The following is a 24,690-nucleotide window of genomic DNA, read 5'->3' as shown; positions in this document are numbered from 1 at the left end:
ATTATGTACGGTCCCCTTGGGGGTCCAGAGTCAAACATATTGATCCAGGTGTACAAATGGACACTTATGACTCCATTTGGTTCCATTATCAACACAGAGGAAGGGGAGACCCCTGGCTCCTCGACCACCTCCAGGCTCCGAGGGGGGCAGCGCCGGCGCCGGCCTGCCCGCCCGAGGGCCACTCTCCTTCCCATACACGAGATGGCACTGGTGCCTCCCGGTTCCTGGATCTTTTTCGATTGTACAGTGTAGATTGGGGTCCCAGAGATTTCTTTAAAAATCGGGGATCCGCACCCCTGACCTAATTCATGTCAAACTGGGGGTCTTTAAAATGGTTGAGAATGTCTGGATCAGACTTCCACTACCAGACAGCAGATGTCGCGCTAGTGTCCATTCCTGACGCATGTATTGATGATTTTTGAGGACAAGCGGGGTGGGACCGGGACAGGGAAAAGATAGAAGGCGTGTCTAGAATGGAAATGAGTTGAAGGAATGTCACTGGAGAAGGGGATGCACCTGGGCCCTGGGGACTTACGAGACAGCGCAATCGACGGGTCGTGTTTTCGTGGAAGTCTGGGAGGAATAATGTGTTGAGCTTCAGTGTCAAAACCAGCCAGTCAGACAGACAGACAGACAGACAGACAGACAGACAGACATCATGTACACGACCGAACGCAGGCGAATGAGCCTGCACGAAGTGAAGAGGAAAGACCCGGTCTGGGTCTCAGCTGGAAGTTTGTGGCAGGATCACTTGGCTCTGGAACTCAGCAGTCATTCCAGCAAACAGCAGGTCACCTCTCCGCGGAGCAGGAACAGGGCTGTGTCGGTGGCGTACATTGTCATCGAGGATGCTTCTGTGCCGCAGACCGAGGAGAACCTCTCGCTGAAATGCCTGAAGGAAGCCTGCGCGGACGTGCACGCCGTGTTCAAGACCATCTCGTTCGAGAGGATCGCCCTGGGCACCACGGATATTTTGGATAGTTTCTACAACGCAGGCAAGTGCAGGCATGCTGTTCGTTTCGAGTGAATTGTTGACATGACAGGATGTCATGCGCGGCTGTCAGCCAAGTTAGGCTATCCTACCCACCACCAGGTAAACAAGACTGACACCTGTTCTTTCCCCTGTCTTCCAGATGTGGCCGTGGTGGAGATGAGTGACACTTTCTGCCAGCCGTCGCTCTTCTTTCACCTTGGCGTGAGAGAGAGTTTCAGTATGACCAATAACATCATTCTGTATTGTTACAAGCAGGAGAGTGATCTCCAGGCTCTCAAGGTAATTCGTCATCTATTCGTGGGTATTCCTATCCTAATGGTCCCTATAATCCCATCATTCATGCGTCATTCGTGCGTTATGAGTCATGTCTCTACTATCATGCACATGTTGTTGATGGTCAGCAGGGAGTTGTTTGTCAGCTGCTGGGACTGGAAAGTTAAAGCCTGGGAGTCTTAACTCTCAAGTGTCTTTCTTGAATGCAATATTTTCGGGAAAGTTTCTCCTTTTATCCAAACACTGTCTAGTTTAGTCTGGTTAGTTAGGATTCAAGCCCTTTTGAGGCTATCAGTACAATGTGAATATCTGAATGTCTGAAGCAGACTTTTGCATTGTATATTAGATCTTAATTATTATGCTTCTTCTCTACCCTCAGGAGCAGTGTGGAAGCTACACCTTCATCCCTTACATAGTGTCACCTCAGGGCAAGGTGTTTGCCTGCGACGCTACCATGATGAAGGGGATCAAAGAACTGATGCAGCCCAATTTCCAGCTGGAGCCCTTGCTCACCCCACTGGTGGACACACTGGTCCATCTCCTAGAGAATGTTCATGTTCAGTCCAGGTCAGGACAGAGACACAGCACAAAACTCCTTCAAACCTTTAATGTATTATAAAGTATACTCCAGTAGTGGTTCCTTTTTAGCTCAAGACCCGAAAGGGAAATTTGATATCTCCTATAGTGAAAATAGCAGATGTACCAGCTCACAATGTGTCGCTTCGTGCCACATTTTGAGCTTTTACATCTTCTATTTTCACTACTTCTTAAAGGTGTTTTTTAATCATGGTATGTAATCTACAAAGTCTCAAGCTTTGCTAGGTACAAACTGATGTTGTGGGATGTTTGTTCATTCATGTAAGTTAGTTGGATTGATTTGGAGGTCAGATGGGGTTGACCAGTTCTCAAGTACTTGAGAGTTTACATTAGCTGTTTATGTACTCTTTAATGGCAGTGAGTACTTCCGGGAGTCGATCCGGCATGAGATCCGTACGGCGCGAGAGAGGTTCAGTGGACAGGCCCTGAGTCAGGAGCTGGCCCGCATCCAGAAACGCCTGGACACCGTTGAGCTGCTCACCCCAGATATAGTCATGAATCTGATGCTGTCCTACCGCGATGTTCAGGTGTGTGTGTTTGCATTGTGTGCACAAACGCTATGCATCTGTAGGTTCACTTTTTAAATGATGATTAGTGGGTGTGTGTGTGTGTGTGTGTGTGTGTGTGTGTGTGTGTGTGTGTGTGTGTGTGTGTGTGTGTGTGTGTGTGTGTGTGTGTGTGTGTGTGTGTGTGTGTGAGATTGAGAAAATACTATTGATTTGCATAGCTTTACTTTTAAGAGCATGTGTCTGCCATGGCGAAGGGCAGACTATTACTGCGGAAATAAGAGAGTCATGACCATTATATAAATGTGCAATGGTCATAATATGCTTTATAAATAAAGTTGTAGGCAACAGCCAACCCAGGATTGTAAACGAATGTAATGGCAAAATCAAAATTCTCATCATGTCATGTCACATTTTTGGATCCTAAGAGCAGCAGCATTTCCTTGTCGGAAGCCTTTTATGTTATTCAGAACGATTAACGATGAAACTATTCATTATATATGAAATATTCAAGGGATTTTCTAGTCTAGCCTAATTATTAATGCATTGCAATTCTGCCCTCTTGCTGTCTGCAGGACTATGATGCCATAATCAATCTGGTGGAGAATCTGACCAACCTACCCATGTCTACAGTGGCAAATCATCCAAATATAAAATTCCACTACATATTTGCACTAAACAGGTACCCTGATGCCTTCTGTATTGCACCCATATTTTGGGTTTGCTGATGTAAACCAGGGCATGGTGAAATAGCGCGTGTTTGGCAAATCTTCCTCAGATAAATCAAAGAAAAACATGTCACTGTCATACAGCAGCGTCATGTCCATGCCAGTTGTTTTATTCCCGTTTGCACAACAATAGGAGAGGACATACTGTTAGAATCAATAGGACATACATACTGTGTACTGTACAATCTATTGATAAAAACACAGCAAAAATCAAAGATGATAAGCAAGTCATGAAGATTAAAAAAAAAAGTCATGGGGATTATAAAAGCAGAATGAAAGAAAAAAGTCTTTCAGAAGTGGACTTTAAGTGTATAGATTCTTTGAAGACATATACATACCTATCTTATCTTATACCACGGGGGAAGTTTTCAGCTTCACCCAGCAGTTATGGGTTAGGTGTCTTGCTCAGGGACACTTCGACACACTGCTGAGAGCTGGAATTGTACCCGGCCGGTACCTCCGGAGTCCTAGGCAGGCTCACTAACCATTCAGCCATATATACAGGTATTTGGGGGCATGACCGAGTAGGTCTTGTAGGCGTAAACATCTCCGGTATCAGCATTGAGTTTATGAGACGGATCGTATATACAGAGACAGATCTTTCTGTCCTAGCATAACATTTTGTTTAAACCGTGGTCTAGGGATTTGCTTCAACCATAATGAGAATTTAAGATGATGCATCCAGATATTCATTTTTCGAGCTCTCAAGCTTTCAAAAAAAGAAAAGACCTTGCAACACACATTCACATAATGTCATGTGATGCCACCGTAGCTAAAAGAATGTGAAAGGAAAGAACTTTTCTTTTCAAAGTTCCACAGTATGCTGATGTTGTAACTGTACCTTCACATCCCAGGAGGAATCGCCCAGGGGACCGCGCGAAGGCTTTGGAAGTGATTCTGCCAATCGTGGAGTCCGGGAGCAAAGTGGCCTCGGATGTCTACTGTCTGTGTGGGCGTATCTACAAAGACATGTTCATGAGCTCCGGGTTCACTGACCACTGCAGCAGAGACCAGGCCAGTTACTGGTAAGGACAAACCTCAATAACCTGTTTCGAGCAGTCATGTTTTCTCTCTACATCGTCCTCAGGCGAGCCCTCCATCAGCGTCAACAGTCATCTCGGTTCTCCATACATCTGACCAGCTCCTTTATGCTTTCTGCAACAGCATCTTTCTTTAGTATGTCCACGTAAGTAGGTTTGTGACATCCTCTTGATCGATGCCCGTGTGTTCCCACAGTACAAGCTTTTTGGCTGGGAGGTGTCGGTGGCATTGGCCAATTTCACGTTTCACGTTGATACTGCCCATTAAAAAGAGTTTCTTTTTCCAGTGCTTAGGATGAACTGATAATTGTTTATCCACTTTCAAACGTTCAGCTTTTTGAGGGTAAGGTTGAGTGGTGAGGCGCATACCACATTCGTATAGGCTGTGATGATGTGAGTTTGAAGTTACAATGGATTTGTATAGGAAGGGGCCGTGTCTGTTAATGAATATCAAATATCTAAAATTCAGAATCAAGCAACTTAAAAACTGTCTGGGGTGTTCACAAAAGCCCAAGTAGACGTTAAAATTACCCCAAACATGTTTGAAAGTGAAACAGTCCTGCCCTGCAAGGCCCAGCGTAGCTTTTTGGCAACATTTATATTTTATCAAAAAAAGAGTTTAAATAATTAGTTTTCCTGTTCTTTTTTCACCTTAACATAACCATTGGATCCTATTGTTTAGTTACAATGCCATTGGCCACGATATTTGCATATGAATACCCCCCACAGAGGCTGACATTCACACAACTTCAACTTCTCTGGAGTCCAGAGTCTCGACTAACAACATCTCACTTTTTCACTGAAGCTGTTCCACTGAAAAACAATTAAAATGCCTGTAATAATGTGTTTGGTGATCATTAGAATGTCTAGAACATGTACATATGTTATTATTGTGAAATATATCCCCAAAATGTAAATTAGGGCATGATTTAGGATTTATGGCTATAAAACCTTACAAAAACATAAAAAAACACAAAAAAAAACATTACATTTTCCTCTGAATAGGACTCTTACAACACCATCTGATTTTTTTAGATTTCTTTTGCCAAGTAGAAATTAATTCGGGTCTAGCAGGTTTAGGCTTTTAATTTCTTTCTTTTATGTAATGTTGTCTGTGCTGTACTGACCCAGTATTTGCCTTTCCAGTGCGATGGGGCTGTATATAATGAGTCTTTGTGTGATCTTCCAGGTACGGCAAAGCTTTTGAAGCAGAGCCAACCCTTCACTCTGGCATCAACAATATAGTTCTCCTGATGGCAGCCGGTCACGAATTTGACACCTCCATTGAACTGCGCAAAATAGGTGCCGTATTGTTTTATTCTTCTTGCCGTCCATGTTGTCAGTGAGTTTGTACATTGAAAATTGCCCTTGGGGCAGTGCTTTAAGTACGGGAGTGCATGTACGAGCACTCCCGTTGTCCATGCTGTTTACATCTTCTGTCTTCATATCAACAATGGAATATGCTGCACCCATTTTGACAAATGTTTGAACTTTGCCTACACAGTTGGGATATTTTGATCCTTCTGTCTGAAATGGATGTAAGGCATGACACTGCGATCTGTATGGTTATGATGTTTGTGTCCAGGCGTGACCTTGAGTAGCTTGCTGGGAAGGAAGGGCAGCCTGGAGAAGATGAAGGAATACTGGGATGTGGGATTCTTCCTGGGGGCCAGTATCCTCGCAAACGAACACAAGAAGGTCATTGAGGCCTCAGAAAGACTCTACAGGCTTAAGGCCCCCGTATGGTGAGTCAACAAAATGCTGTGTGACATGTCACTGCGAAACAAATATATGTTTTCAAGGATCAATTTCCGCTAAACATATACTTTACATAGAATGTGGATTAGACCCAGTAAGAAGGAATCCGCAGGAGTCTTATATTATGTTGTCTAAAGCCCAGTCCACGCGATGATTTGCGACACGATGAAGCCGTTGAAATATGTTGCAGAGAACAATCGCAGCGGCAGAGTTTTGGACAGAAGAGAGAGAAGACCTGCTTACCAAACCTTTTGAACAAGTACTGTGTTTACACTACAACAGTATATGCTGTAAACCAGTTAAAATAGTTACTCCAACAAAATCACCCAACAGAAAGCTGCGTGTTATACAGTGGAAAAACTCTCTCTATCTCTCTCTCTCCCCCTCCGTCTCTCTCTCTCACACACACACACACACACACACACACACACACACACACACACACACACACACACACACACACACACACACACACACACACACACACACACACACACACACACACACACACACACACACACACACACACAATTGAGCGTGTCTTTTTAGTGTGGTTGCCTATAGGCACAGTTTTTACTGTAGCTGCCTGCGAGAGAGAGGGAGAGAAAGCTAATGACAAAAAGGAGGCTATTTAATATCTTCATATAATAATATAATACGTTGATGTGCCATGGAAACAGTAAACTGTCTCGTCGCCTTGTCGCGGAGTAAACACTGTCCAGTTTTAGCGACTGCCTGTCTGCTATTTATATCCCATAGCCTGGAGGGACTATGACAATACTGTTGCTGTAGAAACGGCAGTTTGTAGCAGCTCGGTGCCTGGACGTGTGCACGGTCCAGTTTTTAAACGTTGCAAACTGATTCCGTTGCAAGTGGTTGCAAGTTGCAACTCATTGTGTCGCGAATCATTGGTGTGGAATCGGCTTTAGAGCACTTGTGTGTTAGAATCCTGCGGAGCATTGAGTGTGCTTTGTTTCCTGAAGGTATGTGGGCTCCATTATGGAGACGTTCATCCTGTACCGTCAGTTTGCCAAGCCCCCAGAGGTGAGATCGCCAAAACAAGACACGGTGGACTTTTGGATGGAACTACTGCTGCAAACCTGTAAACCCACCATCTCCACAGATCGCTGTCCAGTAAGACCACAGCTTCTGTTGCTCCTGGCAATCTGTCATCTGTGGTCGAAATGTGTCTGTTAAAGTTGACTAGCAAGCTTGTATAGCAGGCGTGTAAACACAATGATAATACAGATAGTGTACTATCTACAAAGGGATGTGGTAACAAAAACAGAAAGCGTGAGGATCACACCGGTGTACATAAACACATTTCTTGCTACAACCCAATTGTCCCATTAATGGCTTTATTTTTCCACATTTGTTTTCAGTCATGGACGTTTGGTATTAATAATTTCTATAGGGACTATTTTCGGCAAGACTGTTCAAATCAATCCATTAAAACAACAATAACATAACTTTGACATAATAATAACTACACAATGAAGTGTCTGCAAGTTGATTGTCATAACGTACTAAAAGCTGACAACAGCTGACACGATAAGAATCTTCACACTGAGGTTCCCTAAAACTCTTATCTCCCTCAAATGTTCATCGTACACCCCAGACTATCACAGGTCTGAGGTCAACAGATGGGACTTCTGCTTATCTGGAAACCTCACCCTGGCCTTAGGCTGGGCTCCAGACATAACGGAGCACTCAGTTTTAGAAACACACAAGAAGTGGGAATGAATAAATGAATGAATGAATGAATACAGAATATTGCATACAGAATATTGCATTATCTCATCATTCACTCATGGCCTATGCTCCACTTGGAGCGATGGGCCTAAGTAAGTAAGTAAGTCATCATTCACTCACACCAGTAAGTGACAGTACAAAATTATAGTAAATAAATAGCCTTCAGGCCATGTGACCCATAGGTCAGGTGCCTAGTACATTGGCTCTTGTTCCCTTGATGTAAAAGAAAGGGAGAGTTTTTTGCAGGTCTTTCATTCCGAGTGCATCAAAAAAGCAACTGGGTTAAGCACCGTTGGTCCTGAGTTAGTTGGACTGAGTTACTAGGGCCCAAGGTGGAGGGGCCTTAATTATTTTATACTTTTGCTATTGAAAAATAGCAGATATACAAGCTCACAACTGAGAGCTTGTAGATCTGCTATTTTTGAAAAGTTGTGAAAATGTGTGTGAATTTTTTAAGCGTACATTTGTAACTCAAATTTTGCTTCTGGGGTGTCCCTGGAACTAAATATTTTGAGATGGGGGTCCGTGGCCATATACATATCATTTTGGGGGTCCTTCACATGAAAAGGTTTGAGCGCCACTGACATAGAGACATAGGTTTTTCAAAAAACCTTAGAAGGATTTGAAATATCTTGCACAAACTTTCACGTTTTTCAAAAATAGCAGATCTACAAGCTCGCAGCGCAGCACTCGGTGTGCTTGTATACATCTGCATACATTTGTATACATCTGCTATTTTTCAATAGTTAAAGCACCCAGGGCCCAGAATTTGGTGTGACACCCCTGGTGGCAGGGTAGGCTATGGTGCACGGGAGAGACAACGAAAGTGGAACCACCGCGGTATGTGTTTACACACAGTGGCTCCATTGTTTTCTATGATGACCGCACAACGGAAGTTTGCTGGTGCAGCAGTGGCAAGTGTGGAGAGAGTGGCTGCCACACAGAGATTACTGGACATGAATATTTGTATTTATTTCACAATTCCCGTCTTTCCCCTTTTTCACGTCATAATTTGTGATCTCTGTATAAAAGTTGCTAATAAGATCATCATATTCAAAATCACAAATTCACAATCGTGACTAATGGGTCATGTTCAGTTTGTGGTAAACAACATTGCAAGCTTAGTGCTCCCAGCCATGCTTTGTTTAAGCTATATTGTATTCTTGCTCAGTGGAAGATAATTTTTTTGTTGGTCATGCCTCCTGAACCACTACCAGTATGGAATTTCAAGTTGCAGGCTTCAAACCGAGGAGTTTGAGGTCACACAGTTTCTGTTTAACCACCCTCCCATATCCTTATACTGTCTGTAACCACCCTGACTAAACCTAACCATCTCAAATGCCTAAACACAACCATTATAACATTATTAGACACGACTATTCTCATGGCAGACCCCTGAACAGTATTTGTGCCAAATTTGTGCCGGATTGGAGTAACGGTGTGCAAGTCTGGATATTTGTTTGTGACGTCCACCCACAAGGCAATTTTAATATTTGATAGCGTACCCAAATTTAGGTTGGTCCACTCCTCTCTGCTTTTGTTGTTTGTTCAAGTTTTTTTTTAATTGTTGTTATGCCTTGTGTACAGATACATAAGAGTAGAATGGACTGTTGAGCAACAATTATGCAATGCAAAAACACAGTGTAGGTCAGATACTGCCGGTTCAGGAGCCACTATTATGTTTTTATGTGCCATTAGGTGCTGATTCTGGAACCCACCAAAGTGCTACAACCAGCCATAGTGTGTGTGAGTGAAGAGGACGTGAGCCGCACTGTTCAGCTGAAACACGTCACACCCATAAAGGTATGTAGACCCTCTGGGTGCCCCGAAGCAACTTGCCCCTGAATACCTAGTGCCTTCTGAACCTGCCTGCATAAGAGAGCCTGTGCTTTAAAAGCAGGTTCTGTCTATCCATATGAATTGTTCCCTTTGCATTGGTTTACAGCCTAGTCCATGTTTAACCAGAAAGGGTATGAGGTGTTTTCTTTTGAGTGTTGCGTGTGGAAACCTGCCGCACCTTGCTGCCTGAGGGCTGCTGCTTACCGTACGCAGTGTCTCTTTCATTTTCACGTGTATGTGTAAATATATCTGACCGTATTTGTTCACTGCACACTCTGTATGTATGTGAGTGCTTGTTTGAGCAGACCATTTTTTTCCTCCCCTCTTGCATCTGCTTCCACAGAAAGGCTTACACCAGTGGACTTTCCCAGCCTCTGCAATACGAGGAGTGAGGTAAGGAGGAGTACAACATGTGCTAACATCTTTAAGCCTACGTCTTTCTGCTCTTGGCTCTGGGTGTGTTCAAGACAAGTCAGAAGAGCCAAAACAAATGGGTTTTCTTTGGACGCCTTGGCTATCTGTCTGGTTTAATTGTCTTCCTTTTTCTTTCCTCTCAATGCTTTTTCAGCATTTGTTGCTTAATGTTTGTATATGTGCTGCCTGTCATTGCTGGCCACTGACCAAAGTCACTGTGTACTTTAGACTGGTAATGCCTGTTTCAAATGCAGCTTGGACAATTCTTATCAGATAATCTAGGGAAGACTATGAGTATTCTTTTTTATATTGTATATGGCCTGTGCTCTTTGTCACCCCTAGTGCAGTGGTTCTCAACCTGTGGGTCAGGACCCCCAGGGGGGGTCCCCAAATTATTTTGGGCGGTCCCCAGATGATTCGATTAATTTGAAACAGTTTTCTAACTCAACAGTAAAAAAAAGAACATGCAGTATAAGTGTATAGAGGGTATCTGCACATTTATAAAGTGACAATTAAAGGACTTTTAATACCTTTGTAACATGTAACATTGTCCAAATTGTCAAATAGGCCTATTAGAGGCAGAATTTGTGAAAATAGCCGATCTACATGCTCACAACGCCTCGCAACGCGAGGCGTTGTGAGCATGTAGATCTGCTATTTTCACAATAGGACCGTGTTATACAAAATGTAATGTCTCTCTTCTCTTGGTGCTCATCGGGGTGGGGGGTCCCCAAATGTTGAGAAACACTGCCCTAGTATATGAACAGAAGTTCTTACCTGTTCTTTTACTGCTCATGTCCTCTCAAAGCTTTAGATTGAAAGTAATACCTCAGTGATTCAGTCATCTCATCCATTTAGATATTCTATTTGCTGAGAGTTGTTGGTGCAGCCATGTGCTATTTTCTGATGGCAATTACATCACCACGACCAGACAAAGAAAAGATGATATAAACTTTCATTGGTTTGTATCATCATTTCCCTAGGGGGGAAATTAGGTGTCAAAGCAGCACAATGTACAATCTATCTCAAATGAATACTGTATATGAGTGGATATATTTACAAACTATCAACGGTGAATGAATTTGAGAATTAATACAGTGTAAACAGGCTTCAACAGTGGGTATCTGGGTAATATGTAGAGTCTATCAACAGTGGATGCAAGAGTCTGCCAATGTCAGTTTGTCAGTTATCTGTCACAGTTCTGCTGTGTACATCCCGGTGGCCCATGTGTAGTCAAAGCAGGAGTCGGCAACCTCAAAGAACAGAACAGACAGGTCTTAAGCTCACATATGGGGTCAAGTTTGGTTGTGTAGCGTGATTGTAAAAGACAAAGGCTCAACTAGTTATCTAAACCTGAGCCAAGACCCATTGCAATGGTGTCCGAGCAGGACTTAAACCGAGTTGTTCAACCCAAGTGGTTCACAAGGATGAAGTAGTACTAGAGTGTGAAAGAGAATCAGTGGTAAGGGCTCTGTACTAGTTGCTGGAGTATCTGGGTTGTAAGGCCAGATACCCTGGCTAGTACGTGGTAAGCTCTCTGGGAGAGGTCTGAGATGCGAGAAGGGCTCTGTAGTTGCCAGGGTATCTGGGTTGTGCTACTGGTACAAAGGACTGTCCAAGTCACTTTATGGTGTGTCAAGGGGATGAGTGTGTGGCTGAACATGTTCCTCATCCCTGCTAACTCATCATGGAGATGACAGGGGTTTACCAGGATAGCGTCTAGCTTCCTTTTCATCCTCCCTCCACAACCATCTGCAGACTCCAGCTTAACTCCATCAATGAAGCTAACCTTCCTCACCAACTTGTTACTTTTGTTGGTATCCTTTTGTTACTATAGAGTCAGACTGATGGAACATTCTGTAGCAACCTGATGCACGTATTAGCAATAACTTTGAAGAGTTTCAATGTGTTGATCTTTGATTTGTTTCTTGACTTCCAGTGCCTCCAAGATTGATGAGCGGAGCTGCTTCCTTTATGTCCACTACAACTCTGATGACTTCCAGCTCTGTTTCCCCACAGAGCTGCACTGTAAAGGGTGAGGTGTGTGTGTGTGTGTGTGTGTGTGTGTGTGTGTGTGTGTGTGTGTGTGTGTGTGTGTGTGTGTGTGTGTGTGTGTGTGTGTGTGTGTGTGTGTGTGTGTGTGTGTGTGTGTGTGTGTGTGTGTGTGTGTGTGTGTGTGTGTGTGTGTGTGTGTGTGTCCTGCAAGCCCGTCGCTTGGGCTGTTTCTGTATTTCACCAAGGGGCCTGTTATATATATTTCTTCTTGTGATATGTGTGTTGATGTGCTCTTGACTTCTGGGTTTATTTTAATCGGAGCGCAAGTGCGCAGCTAAAGGGCTGTACATACTGTCTCCGACGACCGAACTTTTCGTCGGAAAGTTCAAACTTTCTGACATGCGTGCAGCTTTCCGAACTCAAATTCAGCATAATCCTTTTCAGAAGTTGTGAGTGATGTCATTTTGTAGTTGGACCGGACCTTTCCGATGCAAATTTCAGTGGTTGGTGAAAATATGGACTGCCCTTGAGAGTGTAGCTGCCGTGCACACCAGTGAAAGCCCACGCATGAAAATAATTAAATAAATAAGGTGCCGGGCTTCGGGGCGGGCTTGGGCTGTAAATAGCGTGCGTGCGTGCGTGCGTGCATGCGTGCGCGTGCCTTGTGGAACAACAAACAACCTGTTGTTCTGCTATGTTTGCATGATTAAGTAAGTAGGTCGGAGAGGCTTATTGTCGGTATCAGCCCGGGAGTCTATACCCCCGTTTCGCAGTGCGCTAGACAGTCGGTTACTTTCAACTTGGTGTCCCTATTTTGGGCATGTCATTTAATCTGCCATGGGTGCGGCTCTACAATAAACGGACTCACTAACAGACAGAAGTCTGATTCATGCATTACTGACTTACTAACTCAGTGGTTCTCAACCTGTGGGTCAGAGCCCCCAGGTTGGTCCCGACATGATTTTTGGGGGGTCCCAGATGACTGTAAAGTGACAATTTAAGGACTTTTAGTTAACCTAAAAAACCTTAATACCTAAAAAAGGAAGAGAGAAAAGAAATGAGAAAAGACCATTACTGCATCATAAGTAATCAACAAACTATACTTTATAATAAAATGGTCAAACATTGTCAAAAGAAATAAGAAAGAAGCAAAAACTTTCTGTGCAGCCGAGTCAAACTAAATGTAATGCTTCAACTCAAATATAATTATTTGAGGGGGTCCCCAGTTAAAATTATTGAACTTGATTGATTATTTTGGGGGGTCGTGATCTGAAATGGTTGGGAACCACTGTTCTAATTGACAATAAACCTGGTGTCAGAAAAGCAAGTAGGCAGCCAAAGATGCACAGACAGAAACACAAATAGCCCAAAATAGACACATTCTCTGGCCAGTGGCCCATGGGTGTGATATGATCACGCTATTGAATCATAAAATCTCCTCTTCCCCTGTTGAAGGCGACGCCAAAAGACAGATGGATCCTGTTCACTCACACTTCAATGGACAATGTCAACATTACACAGAAGGGGAAATGGGTTTTATTTCATAATTTCTTCTCTCTCCCATTTTGGGGAAATTACTGTTTGCGTGTGTGTCAAATAACACTAGTTGCTATGCTCTGCAGGGTTAAGTCGGTGTAATGTCTGTGTCGCTCGCTGTTTATATTTGGACTTTGTTCAGGTCAGTTAGGGACAGATTCTTCTTTGTCGTAACATCCTGCCATATCCTTCTCTTCTAGTTTCTGTGAGCTGGTGAACTCCTTGCTGCGCCAGGCTGAGGCCCCTGTGGAGGACCCCAGCCGTCTCACTGGAGGAATACTGGAGGTCAGTGACAGTCCTGTCTCTGCCAGAAATGACATGCTACTTTTAGAGTTCCCTTGCTTTGACCAGTAAAAATAATAATAATAATACACCCCTAAAACAGCAGCTTTAGGTCAAAAGTTGAAGACAAAATATATTGCATAACATACCACCATCGTATTTTTCTCACAGTTGACGTAGCTTGTGTGGCTGCATTAGGGATGGGACGATACGTGATATTATCGTTTATCATGATAAAAAAACACTCGCGATAATCGTTTTGTGGAGTTTTAATTTATCGTGATATTGTCCTCCCTCATGCACTGGGATCAATTCACCTTTTATTTGCCTAGCTGCATATCCAGTACCATTTAAACCCTCTATAATTCTTTTTTTCACTCTCAATCAATTGTATTTGCCAAAAAATAGCCGATCTACAAGCTTGTAGATCTTCTATTTTTTTTGGCAAATGTTCCGCCCCAGGATAATGGATTTTGATTATGGCAATAATATCGTAAATCGCGATTTCTTTGGTCACAATAATCGTGATATGAAATCTTTATATCGTCCCATCCCTAGTCTGCATGCATATATCATATTCCTGTTATATTTCTTGAACTCTGGAATTTCTGACTCTGAGTCTGTGAAAGTGTTGATGCATTACCAGTGCATCATTTCAACCACTTAAAGCCTGATTATACTTAGTTGCCCACCGACGTTGAGCAGCAAAATCAGCAGATCTACAAGCTCACAGCGCTTTGCAAAGTGACGTATTGTGAGCTTGCAAATCGGCTATTTTCAGTGCATGGCACATGGCAGCCGCTTGTGAAATTCTTTTCAGTTCTCCAGACGCTTTCACTTTTGACTGTTTGTGTCTGTTCATCTCCATGGCATTCCGCAGTACATCTACGAGACAACTGAGAATGGAGACAAGGTGGTTCTAGGAAAAGGGACATATGGAGTGGTTTACGCCGGGAGGGACCTGAGCAACCAAGTCCGCATTGCCATCAAGGAGATCCCTGAGAAGGACAGCACGTATGAGAAAATATAAATATTTCATATTTGTCACCCCTGCTTCATCTTGAAGGTTTTGTTTTGTTTTGTACAGTATATCATCCCACTTATTCCATGGCAGTTTACAAACAAAATAAATAATTTGACTCAGGATATTGATTACAAATTAGTCTATTAGCTTACAAGCTCCCGCTCCCATAGCAACTTAAAAACAGAGGTAGAGAAATCAGTCTGTTATCAGCTGTACTGTATGCCATCAGGAAATAATAAACCACAGAGTGCATTTATTGAATCAGTTATTCCATAATAAATACATAAATAAATAAGGGAGTAAATATCACGAGTAGACTCACAAATGCATTTTCCTCACTTGTTTGTATTCAAAGGCATTTCTCTCATGTTAAGATTATTACCACATGGTGTCCTTAGTCTGAAAACATTTGGCAGCGATCTTCCAAGTCCCAGAGGAGATGGATGTGCGTTGGCATTTTCCCTTTTCCATGTTTACGATCCCATTACCTCCCCAAAGACCTCGGCTCCATTGCCTAGTCTTCTGAGGAAGTAAGGGAAGCTTAAATCACTTTTTTAAAGTGTGCAGCAAACCGCACTTTACAAACAGCTGGCAGAGGAGCTATGTTATCTTTTTCTTTGAGGATGCAAAACTAGGTTTTCACCACTTGAACCCTAGAATCCCTGTTGTGGCGCGAACAACTAGGGACAGTAGCAGAGTAGACCTACAAGCACACAAGATCGCCTATTTTCAGATATTTAGTGTAGCCCTTGGGATTCCAGTCAACTAAGTATTGGGTTTAATTTGTTAAGCCACACAAAACAAACGACCTAGTATTAAACTACTAGGTTAGGAGGTGAAACAGTAGAGATGATGATGATGATGATGATTGATGCCTTAAAATAGAACCTTTCAGTGTGGTATCCACCAGCAGAGAGGCAGTAATAACCACTTGTCTTTGTTTGACCATTCTACAACGTAGCTTGTGTTTGTCTCTTCTCTCCTGCCAGGTACTCACAGCCCCTTCATGAGGAGATAGCGCTCCACAAGAGGCTGAAGCACCGGAACATCGTCCAGTACCTGGGATCTGTCAGCCAGGATGGTTTCATCAAGATCTTCATGGAGGAGGTTCCCGGAGGTGCGGGTTCTATTGTTGTCAGTGCTGTCATACTACTGGGTGTTAATTTAAGTAATTTACTGCTCCAAAAAACGGCGTTATATGCCGCAATCATCTTACCTTTTAATGCAGGTTCAAATCGTGCACGATGGTGCACGATCCGTCTGCACGCTGTGGTCTGTTCGCGATTACAAAAGACCGCATGTTAATCCATGCTGTGTAACAAGGAAGTAAACACAGTGAAAGTGGCCACAGAGAAACGTTACTTAGTAACCCCGGAGCGGCGATTCGATTTTGTTTTTAATCAAATCTAATTGATTAATAACTCGGGAAACTCAGGATTTGGCAGTAAATTATTTTATATATTATAATTATTATATACTATTATACGTCTTCGTCTATCGTATTACAACTTTTTATGTATTTATTTAGTAAATAAATGCTCTACTTAAAGAGTGTCAAACAAAAGGCACAAACAAATCTATCTGCTATTTTCACTCTTAACATTTTACAATGAAAAAATAAAAAGGAACCATTTTGGACATTCAAAGTTTCCCTCTGAGTAGATGCAAAGTGTAGTACAAATGTATACCCTTTGCTAATTTATTGTCTATTCATTACCTATCTTTCACACCTAATGTTCAGTTTGTAGCTCACTTCACGATAGTCATTTGCAAGATATCCTTAGCAGGCCTGCAGAACTGAAAGCCAGGCGCTTGTTGCAATACAATGCCATTATGTAGCTGCCAGGAAGTGAGCGTACTTTATGTCTGTCCCCTTTGTGTGTGTGTGTGTGTGTGTGTGTGTGTGTGTGTGTGTGTGTGTGTGTGTGTGTGTGTGTGTGTGTGTGTGTGTGTGTGTGTGTGTGTGTGTGTGTGTGTGTGTGTGTGTGTGTGTGTGTGTGTGTGTGTGTGTGTGTGTGTGTGTGTGTGTGTGTTCGTGTGTTCCTGTGTATTGGATTTCTGTACGATGTGTACTGGAAGGCTGCGATAAAAGGAAGTGTGTGAATGAAAATGCTGCCAGTTAAGAAAAACTGCTCTTTGTGGAAAAATATCTTCAAAGTGAAGTTCATATTATTTGTTGTTCTAGGAAGCACAGCTATGGTTACATGCAACTAGGCAGACTGTAAGACGTGGAACCAGTTTTTATAGTCCAAGACTTCAAATTGTTTTCCACAACTTAATATCCCTCACTTGTTGAACATTGACCATTACTTTTCCTCTGTACTTGTTGAACATTAACCATTATTTTCCTCTGCAGTGCAATCCCAACACAAATTGTATTCTCTCTTTACCTCTGTCTTTCACAAACAAATGCATGTGGAAAACAATATATATTACACTAATATTATACACTAATAAAACTCCATGCATGTTACTACTAGTAAAGATGCAGTGTCTCTAAATTGTTGCAACATTTCTGTAGTCTGCTGCATGCCACTTTACATAATTATTTAAGTGTTGATTCAAATATTATTTGGTCATTGTTTTGAAAGCCGCTCAGTGGCTGAAACTTGGAGTTGAAGACAAGAGTTTTGTTGTGTTTTTGTTTTGCGTAGGAAGCTTGTCATCTCTCCTCCGCTCCAAATGGGGTCCCCTGAAAGACAACGAAGCCACCATCATCTTCTACACAAAACAGATCCTAGAGGGCCTCAAGTATCTCCATGACAACCAGATAGTCCATCGAGACATCAAAGTAAGCATGGAGCCTGTTTTAATCTCTTCTCTTCTCTTCTCTTCTCTTCTCTTCTCTTCTCTTCTCTTCTCTTCTCTTCTCTTCTCTTCTGATATATTTTAGTACCAAAAGCATAATTTATACTTAGTTGCACACTGTTGTCATGCACATATAACCTAGAACCGATTTAAAAGCTCAAAATGTGTCGTACCATAAATTTGTGACATGTTGTTTGTAGATCACTTATTTTAGGTACTTGCCGCACAACCAAGTATACTGTAAATCAAGCATTAAAAAGCATGAATAATACAATAACACTCATACAATATTGTAATGCACGCATGTGTTTTCACACAGGGGGATAATGTACTGATCAATACCTACAGTGGTGTGCTGAAGATCTCCGACTTTGGCACGTCCAAGCGGTTAGCAGGGATCAACCCATGTACCGAAACCTTTGCTGGTGAGAACACACAAATAGAAAAAAGATTAGAAAAGAAATTCTATGTGTAACACTTAGTGGTTTTGTATCATGTGCGCTGTATTTTTCACCTGCATAAAAGGGACCACAGATTCATCAGCACAATGATGAATTCCTTTTTTGCTCGCCACCGTGATGGTTTTCAATAGGAACACTGCAGTACATGGCCCCAGAGATCATAGACCAGGGCCCTCGGGGTTATGGGAAGCCAGCAGACATCTGGTCCCTGGGCTGCACCATCATAGAGATGGCCACTGGGAAAACACCCTTCCATGAGCTGGGCAGTCCTCAGGCAGCCATGTTTAAGGTACTGTGTATTTTAGGTCAACTCCAGTTAAGGATTTCTATAATCTTTCTAGGGCTGGGCGATATGGACAAAATCCCTTATTTTTTTTGTTAGAAATAGTGTTTAGAAATAGTGAAGACAGCAGATATACAAGCTTGCATCGCTTCGCAGAACACGTGAGCTTGTAGATCATATAACAACATTACAATATCCCATTACAATATCTATATTACCCAGCCCTAAATCTAGCATGTTGTAGCTTTGCCTGGCAACTTCTGCCTCTTATATCTGAAAACTCCCAACATGATTTGAAAGAAGCTCCTCTTCATAATCATGGAGTTGTTAAAACAAACTCTTTAACTATCCCGCTTCAGGTGGGCATGTTCAAGATCCACCCCAAGGTTCCAGAGTGTATGTCTGATGGGGCAAAGGTGTTCCTCATGAGCTGCTTTGAGCCAGACCCGGACAACAGAGCCACGGCCACAGAGCTGCTGAAGGACAGCTTCCTTAGATCCTCCTCCAGGAAGAAGACCAAGGCTCCACAGGAACCAGAGGCTAAAGACACATCGCCCTCTTCTGGTGAGACTTCACTGCCAGTTAGAAAATAAGGGGTACTATTTGGGGTCCCTTGGCACGGCAAAGTTTGGGAGGTACATTTGATCCCCTTTTCAAATTACTGTATCTGTGAATTTAGGGCTGTCACGATATGACATTTTACATGACGATTAATTGTCACTCAAATAATTGCGATTAACGATTTAATTGTGTATTTGTCGTTGACAATTACATTTCTGTTTGGCTTTTAGGCTTTGAAGTTGCACATGGCAGATATGACACAACTTAAATATACAAAGAAATTACTGACATATTTATCAACTTTCTACTTAAAAAATAACATTGATAGTGGAAATAGCCGATCTACAAGCTCACAACGCGTCGCGATGCGACGCGTCGTGAGCTTGTAGATCTGCTATTTCCACTATTTCTGAAAATGTTTGTCAATGTATGAACATTTTTCAACATTCACGATTATGACAAAATATTTGCGATTATGTCAAATAATTACGATTAGACGATTATGTAATAATTGTGACAGCCCTATCTGTGATAATAATCTTGGTCAGTTTTTGTAGAAGATTTTATAAGTCGGTCTTTGATAAAAACCTGAAGCCTCCAACCACAGCTTGGCTCTGATATTGCAGGTGACTACTACCTCCGCAGCATGTCTGTTCCCATCTGTTCCATCCATGTGGAGGACACTGACACTGACTCCTACTCAGACATGATAGACTGCTCCAGCTCCCTGGATCTCAGGAGGGTCACGTCTCTCATCAGAGGAGATGACATCGCAGAGAGCCCGCCCAGCACTGTCAGTTTCCTGAGGTGAGTCGCGTCATTTGTCAGACGATGAAGATAACTTATTTCACCATCAGTTTTAATAAAACCACTGTTTTTGATAGGTATATCAGGTTAGTAGTAGTACACATCCAATACAATGACTAGAAGGTTGTGATAATATGGTTACATATCATCACTGTCGGGCAGAAACCTTGTATCTCCAAGTTTCAATTGTGTACGTTTTTTTTCTCGTAAAGTAAAGCCCTGCTTCATCACACAAGACTGTCGCACAAAGCGAGTGAAAATAGCCGATCTACAAGCAAGCGATGCGAGGCGTTGTGTGCTTGTAGATCGTCTATTTTCACTATTTTAAATCATTTTTTAAAGTGATAAATACAAGGACATACAAGGTTTCCACCGGACCCGACAACAACAATTATATAGCTTTTGTATAGTTTCCATCTGTTGAAAGTAAGGTGTCTCTCTGTCACCCCCTGCTGGTCAGCATTCCAGAGGACTCTCCCATGGACATGAGCAGCCCGGCCACAACAGGAGAGAACCTGGGTCTGTTTCTGCTGAGGAAGGACAGCGAGAGGAGGGCCACGCTGCACAGAGTCCTCACCGAGTACATCAGCAACGTGGTGTTCAGCATACAGGACACCATGCCTCAGGTTGGTGAAAGGAACGCTCACCGTGCGTCACACTCATACATTTCAAACCACCAGTGGTTCTCAACCTTTTCAGGCCGCAGCCCCCCAAATAATCATATTTGAAGTGGGGACCCCCACCCTGCACAAGCACTTGGAATTGTTGGCATTACATTTAGTTTGACTCGATCTGTTCCATTGTGAAAATGCCCGATCTACATGCTCACAACGCCTCACAACGCCAGGCATTGTGAGCATGTAGATCTGCTATTTTCACAATTTCTGCCTACAATATTTGACAATTTGACCAATGTTTGACCAGAGGTACTGAAAAGGTCTTTAAAGTCCTTAAATTGTCACTTTAGAAATGTGCAGATACCCTGTATACACTTATACTGTATGTTGGTCTGTTTACTGTTGAGTGAGAAAACAATGAAAATCTTGTCATTAAGCTTGTGTACAATGTTTAATATTAGCTAAATATGTTTGAATTGGAAGTGGTGTAGCATCCCATACAGTACATAGGATAATACATATTCTATGTGTGGTTTTGTTCTATCTTTTAAAGTAATCTCTTAACTTTTAAAAGCATGGCGTAGGCTCATCACTTACCTCGGAGCACATCACAGAGCTGATTGGCTGCTTGCGAGAACACATCCGCTCCCCAGACAGGAAGCAACTGACCAGCAGCCTCCTCAACCTGAGAGCAACGCTGCTAGCTGCTGCAGTACCTCTTAACAGCCTGCAGGTGGTGATGTTCAGCTTCCAGGATGCGGTAGGTCACCTCAGAGCAGATGCATACATTGTCAGCATTGCACCACCATAAGGCTTAGTCTCCCAGCTGTTTGCAAGGTTATGTACATTGCCAAAACGAGGAAGAAGTCGACACGTTTTAATTTATACTGTCAGTTGGAATATATTCATTTTCCTTTAAAGCAGGGGTTTTCAACACGGACTGTCTTTTATACATGTGGTGCCATGGCATTGGTCCGAAGGTTCATTAGTCCGAAGGTTCTTTAGTCCGAATTTGTTAAGAATACTATGCCTAACTCTAACCCTAAGCCTAACCTCAGTAACCCTAACTAAATTCGGACTAATGAACCTTCGGACTTATGGGCAGTCGCCGCTTGACAGAGTATGTAATGAGTTGGTCCTCTTCTGTGGTCTGTGTTGATTGGAATTGAAGAACAAGGCATCCTCAAATGACAACTGACAATGATAAAAATGACAACGGATAATGATAAAAGATATTGAAAACCCCTGCTTCAAAGGATACAGCATGTTGATAACTAGTGGCCAACAAGGAAAAAGAAATTGCTTCTGAGTGCTCGCAGAAACTTTGGATCTCCATATTTCATCTTTATATATAGTTTGTGATTAATAAAATAAAAATAAAAATGTATATTTTGGTATATTTCGTTGTATGACAGTGTCACGCAAAACTACCGAAAACAGCCGATCTATCGCGATGCGTTGTGAGCTTGAACATCTGTCTATTTCCTGTTTCATGTGTTAAGGTGAAGAAGGTGTTGAGGCAACAGCAGGTGAAACCCCACTGGATGTTTGCTCTGGACAATCTGCTGAGACAATCAGTGCAAGATGCCATCACTGTGCTCCTGCCAGGTACAACATATAACATTGAGTTCAGTTAAGTTCCTTGGCCTACAACAGGGATCTTCAACGTTTTTAGGCCAAGGACCCCTTAGTTGAGAGAGAGATGAAGCAGGGACCCCCCACAACCCTTTCATAGATTCCATATGGTTTCATTGTGTGCATTTTGGGTAGGTTCATGTAAATTGGTGTTTTCAGATATTTAACCACTTGAACCTTCATTACCTAATAAATTTGACATTTCACTCTGTACTTAGTGTTGTGTGCTCTTTTTCCCCTTATACCAAAGCTCTTTGCATCGCGAGGCGTTGTGAGCTTGTAGATCTGCTCTTTTTGGCTAAAGTTCTCAGAATATGGATGTTAGCGTTCAAGTGGTTAATATAAAAAAAGGAGAAAAAAATTTTTTTCTATCACACAAAGATTTGGAGGACCCCCTGTAGTGACTCTTAGGTCCCCCTGTTGAAGACCCCTGGCCTACAATAAACGTGACGCTGATCGATGTAGTAGTTTGCGAGATTAGCAGGGAAAACACCAGTTCTCTGGGCCGGCCTGGCAGAGATAACTAACAACAAATCATAATCAGATGTTGGCATGCACCGCTTTTTATCTCCCAACAAAGGGGAGTTAGGTTTTTGTGTGTGTAGATGCTGTCGATGGATAGACAGATGGATAGATAGATATACATATGTTTGTTCTTTCTGATCACATCCATAATTTCCTTTTTCCTTTTTACGTATGTCTTCCAGAGCTGAAACTTCAGCTACAATCCTCGTTTGAGTGTGACGACAGCACTCCAGAGATGGAGCGGCTCAGCGTATCAGATCTCCCTGTATTTCCCACCGCTGACCAGAGAGTGGCGCCAGCAGAAACACAACAGACAGAGCCTGCAGATGAGTGTCCAGCCATAGCCATATTCAGGCCCGACTCCCCCGCAGACCTTCCAGTCCCCACTGGCTGTCCTCTTAGCCACGAACTGAGAGACCTACGCCTGGAAACCAGGAGGTAGTGTTGAGAAATCTATAGAACACCAAATAAATATTTGTTCAAATACCCTGGAGTTAGCTACCCTGGAGTACCCTGAAAGCAACAATGTCAGGAAGTATCCTTACAAGTGTTGATTGTCACTGATGAATGGCAGTGGTGGAAAAACTATTACATTTCCTTAACTATCAATACTGCAATGTAGAAATACTCTTTTAGAAGTAAAAGTTTGGAATTCATAATTTACTTGAGTAAAAGTACAAAAGCATTGGCATCAAAATACAGCCTAAGTAAAGGTACTCATTATGCAGAATGTCCCGTTTCACAAGGTATCAGATGTATAAAATGTCAAATCTTTTTGAAAATAGCTCACAAAGCGCTGCATCGCTGTGAGCTTGTAGATCTGCTATTTTCAAATAGCCAACGTTTAAATGAAGTGGTTAATGTGTGTTCTTTAATAATTATTTGTTATGATTATTAAAATTATTTAAATCTAGTTAAAAAAGTAACAAGTAGTGTCAAATCACTGTAGTGGAGTAAAAAGTAAAATATTTGCCTCTGAGATGTAGTTGGAGTAGAAGTAAAAGTATTGAAAATTGGAAATAAATTGTACTTAAAGGAGTAGTTCACCACTTTTCAACCTGTCTTCATATAATAGGTCCTCACCAATGTTCATGATAAAATATTTAAAAAAAAAATCTACTCAGTCCAAGTCTCCTAGGAGAGCTGTGGGAAGTTCATTCCAATTATATGAACATAGGTTGATAATTGGTGGAGTGCCCCTTTAAGTACAGTAGTTGTATAAACGTACTTAGTTACTTTCCACCACTGATGAATGGCGGTGCTTGTGCTTCCAGGCTGCTGAGCCAGTTGAGTGACAAGGAGAGAGAGTACCAGGAGCTCCTGAGGAACTCCGTCCAGAGGAAACAGGAACAGATTGACCTGCTGAGGAACACAGTGGTCACCACAGGTACATTATGGTTCAGCATGTCTTCTCTTCACACTGCCATCTGTTAACAACCATCTAAGCATGGACGCATGTAGGGGGATCTTTGTAGTAGTCTCTGTCGGGTAGAAACCTGTTATATTCAAATGTCATCTTTTTATGTTTTTTTTTTCATAAATAAAATAAAAACCAAAGACGGCGGTCATATTTTGTCGTATGACTGTGACACAAAGGTAGTGAAAGGGAAGGGCTGATCTTAAAGCTCACAATGTTTTCACGATGCAACACGCTTGTAGATTAGCTTTTTTCTTTTTCTTTTTTCATTTCATCAAGATCTTAGCCCAAATAAAAAGTAAGTGCTAATATTTATTTGTGGTGAAGGCTACCTATTTATTTACATTTGGCACTGCTTGCTGTTAAGGCCAGTCCACACCAGTGCAAATCCTTGCACACCTGCAACTACTTGGAAACCATTATCCCCAAATGGAAACCGTCTGCAAACTGGTGGTCTGTCCAGACTGCCACAATTTCACTTTTGTGATTGGTGTAGACTGACCAAGCAAAGACTCTGTGTCTGGGATTCTTATCACATCCTTAACTGACAGGGCAGCACAGCACCACAGTAGATTGGTCCTGGGTTTGAACCCTGGCGTGTGGCCTTTCTTTGTGGATTTAGAATTATGTTTTCATGGGTATCCTCCAGTTATTCCGGTTTCCTCAGATACCAGGTTAGGTAACTAGTCTTGGCCATTGCCCTTGACCAAGGTACTGGCATTACAAATGGAGTTGATTCCCTGGTACTGCATTGTGGCTGCTTACTTCTCCTGTAGTTAGGTGGGGTCAAATACAGAGCACACATTTACACAAAGGGATAATGAATATACTTAATAAA

The 24,690-nt window shown here is 42.3% G+C and overlaps 1 protein-coding gene across 2 annotated transcripts in view; it reads left to right on the top strand.

Moving 5' to 3' along the window:
- The first annotated feature begins 253 nt into the window (after positions 1 to 253).
- The window catches only part of LOC308280097 (mitogen-activated protein kinase kinase kinase 5), a 33,430-nt gene continuing 8,993 nt past the window's right edge, over positions 254 to 24,690 (top strand). Inside the window, exons 1-25 of one of the 2 annotated variants that reach the window (XM_080720360.1) lie at positions 254 to 995; positions 1,134 to 1,273; positions 1,647 to 1,834; positions 2,223 to 2,391; positions 2,946 to 3,052; positions 3,953 to 4,123; positions 5,328 to 5,440; positions 5,724 to 5,883; positions 6,880 to 7,030; positions 9,347 to 9,451; positions 9,831 to 9,880; positions 11,841 to 11,936; positions 13,633 to 13,717; positions 14,595 to 14,728; positions 15,728 to 15,855; positions 17,393 to 17,529; positions 17,866 to 17,971; positions 18,139 to 18,296; positions 18,650 to 18,854; positions 19,556 to 19,658; positions 20,119 to 20,284; positions 20,850 to 21,035; positions 21,778 to 21,883; positions 22,618 to 22,873; positions 23,710 to 23,822. In XM_080720360.1, coding sequence (XP_080576486.1) covers positions 659 to 995; positions 1,134 to 1,273; positions 1,647 to 1,834; positions 2,223 to 2,391; positions 2,946 to 3,052; positions 3,953 to 4,123; positions 5,328 to 5,440; positions 5,724 to 5,883; positions 6,880 to 7,030; positions 9,347 to 9,451; positions 9,831 to 9,880; positions 11,841 to 11,936; positions 13,633 to 13,717; positions 14,595 to 14,728; positions 15,728 to 15,855; positions 17,393 to 17,529; positions 17,866 to 17,971; positions 18,139 to 18,296; positions 18,650 to 18,854; positions 19,556 to 19,658; positions 20,119 to 20,284; positions 20,850 to 21,035; positions 21,778 to 21,883; positions 22,618 to 22,873; positions 23,710 to 23,822 — 3,670 coding nt within the window. In that variant the 5' untranslated portion in view covers positions 254 to 658. Of the gene's footprint in view, positions 996 to 1,133; positions 1,274 to 1,646; positions 1,835 to 2,222; positions 2,392 to 2,945; positions 3,053 to 3,952; positions 4,124 to 5,327; positions 5,441 to 5,723; positions 5,884 to 6,879; positions 7,031 to 9,346; positions 9,452 to 9,830; positions 9,881 to 11,840; positions 11,937 to 13,632; positions 13,718 to 14,594; positions 14,729 to 15,727; positions 15,856 to 17,392; positions 17,530 to 17,865; positions 17,972 to 18,138; positions 18,297 to 18,649; positions 18,855 to 19,477; positions 19,659 to 20,118; positions 20,285 to 20,849; positions 21,036 to 21,777; positions 21,884 to 22,617; positions 22,874 to 23,709; positions 23,823 to 24,690 lie in introns of both variants that reach the window. The other variant, XM_080720359.1, reaches the window with a different exon arrangement.

Source organism: Nannobrachium achirus (genome assembly GCF_963921795.1).
Source record: "Nannobrachium achirus genome assembly, chromosome: 2".
In the NCBI taxonomy this organism is placed as follows: domain Eukaryota; kingdom Metazoa; phylum Chordata; class Actinopteri; order Myctophiformes; family Myctophidae; genus Nannobrachium; species Nannobrachium achirus.
Note: the sequence above shows the minus strand (reverse complement) of the source record. Positions and strands in the feature narration are given on the sequence as shown.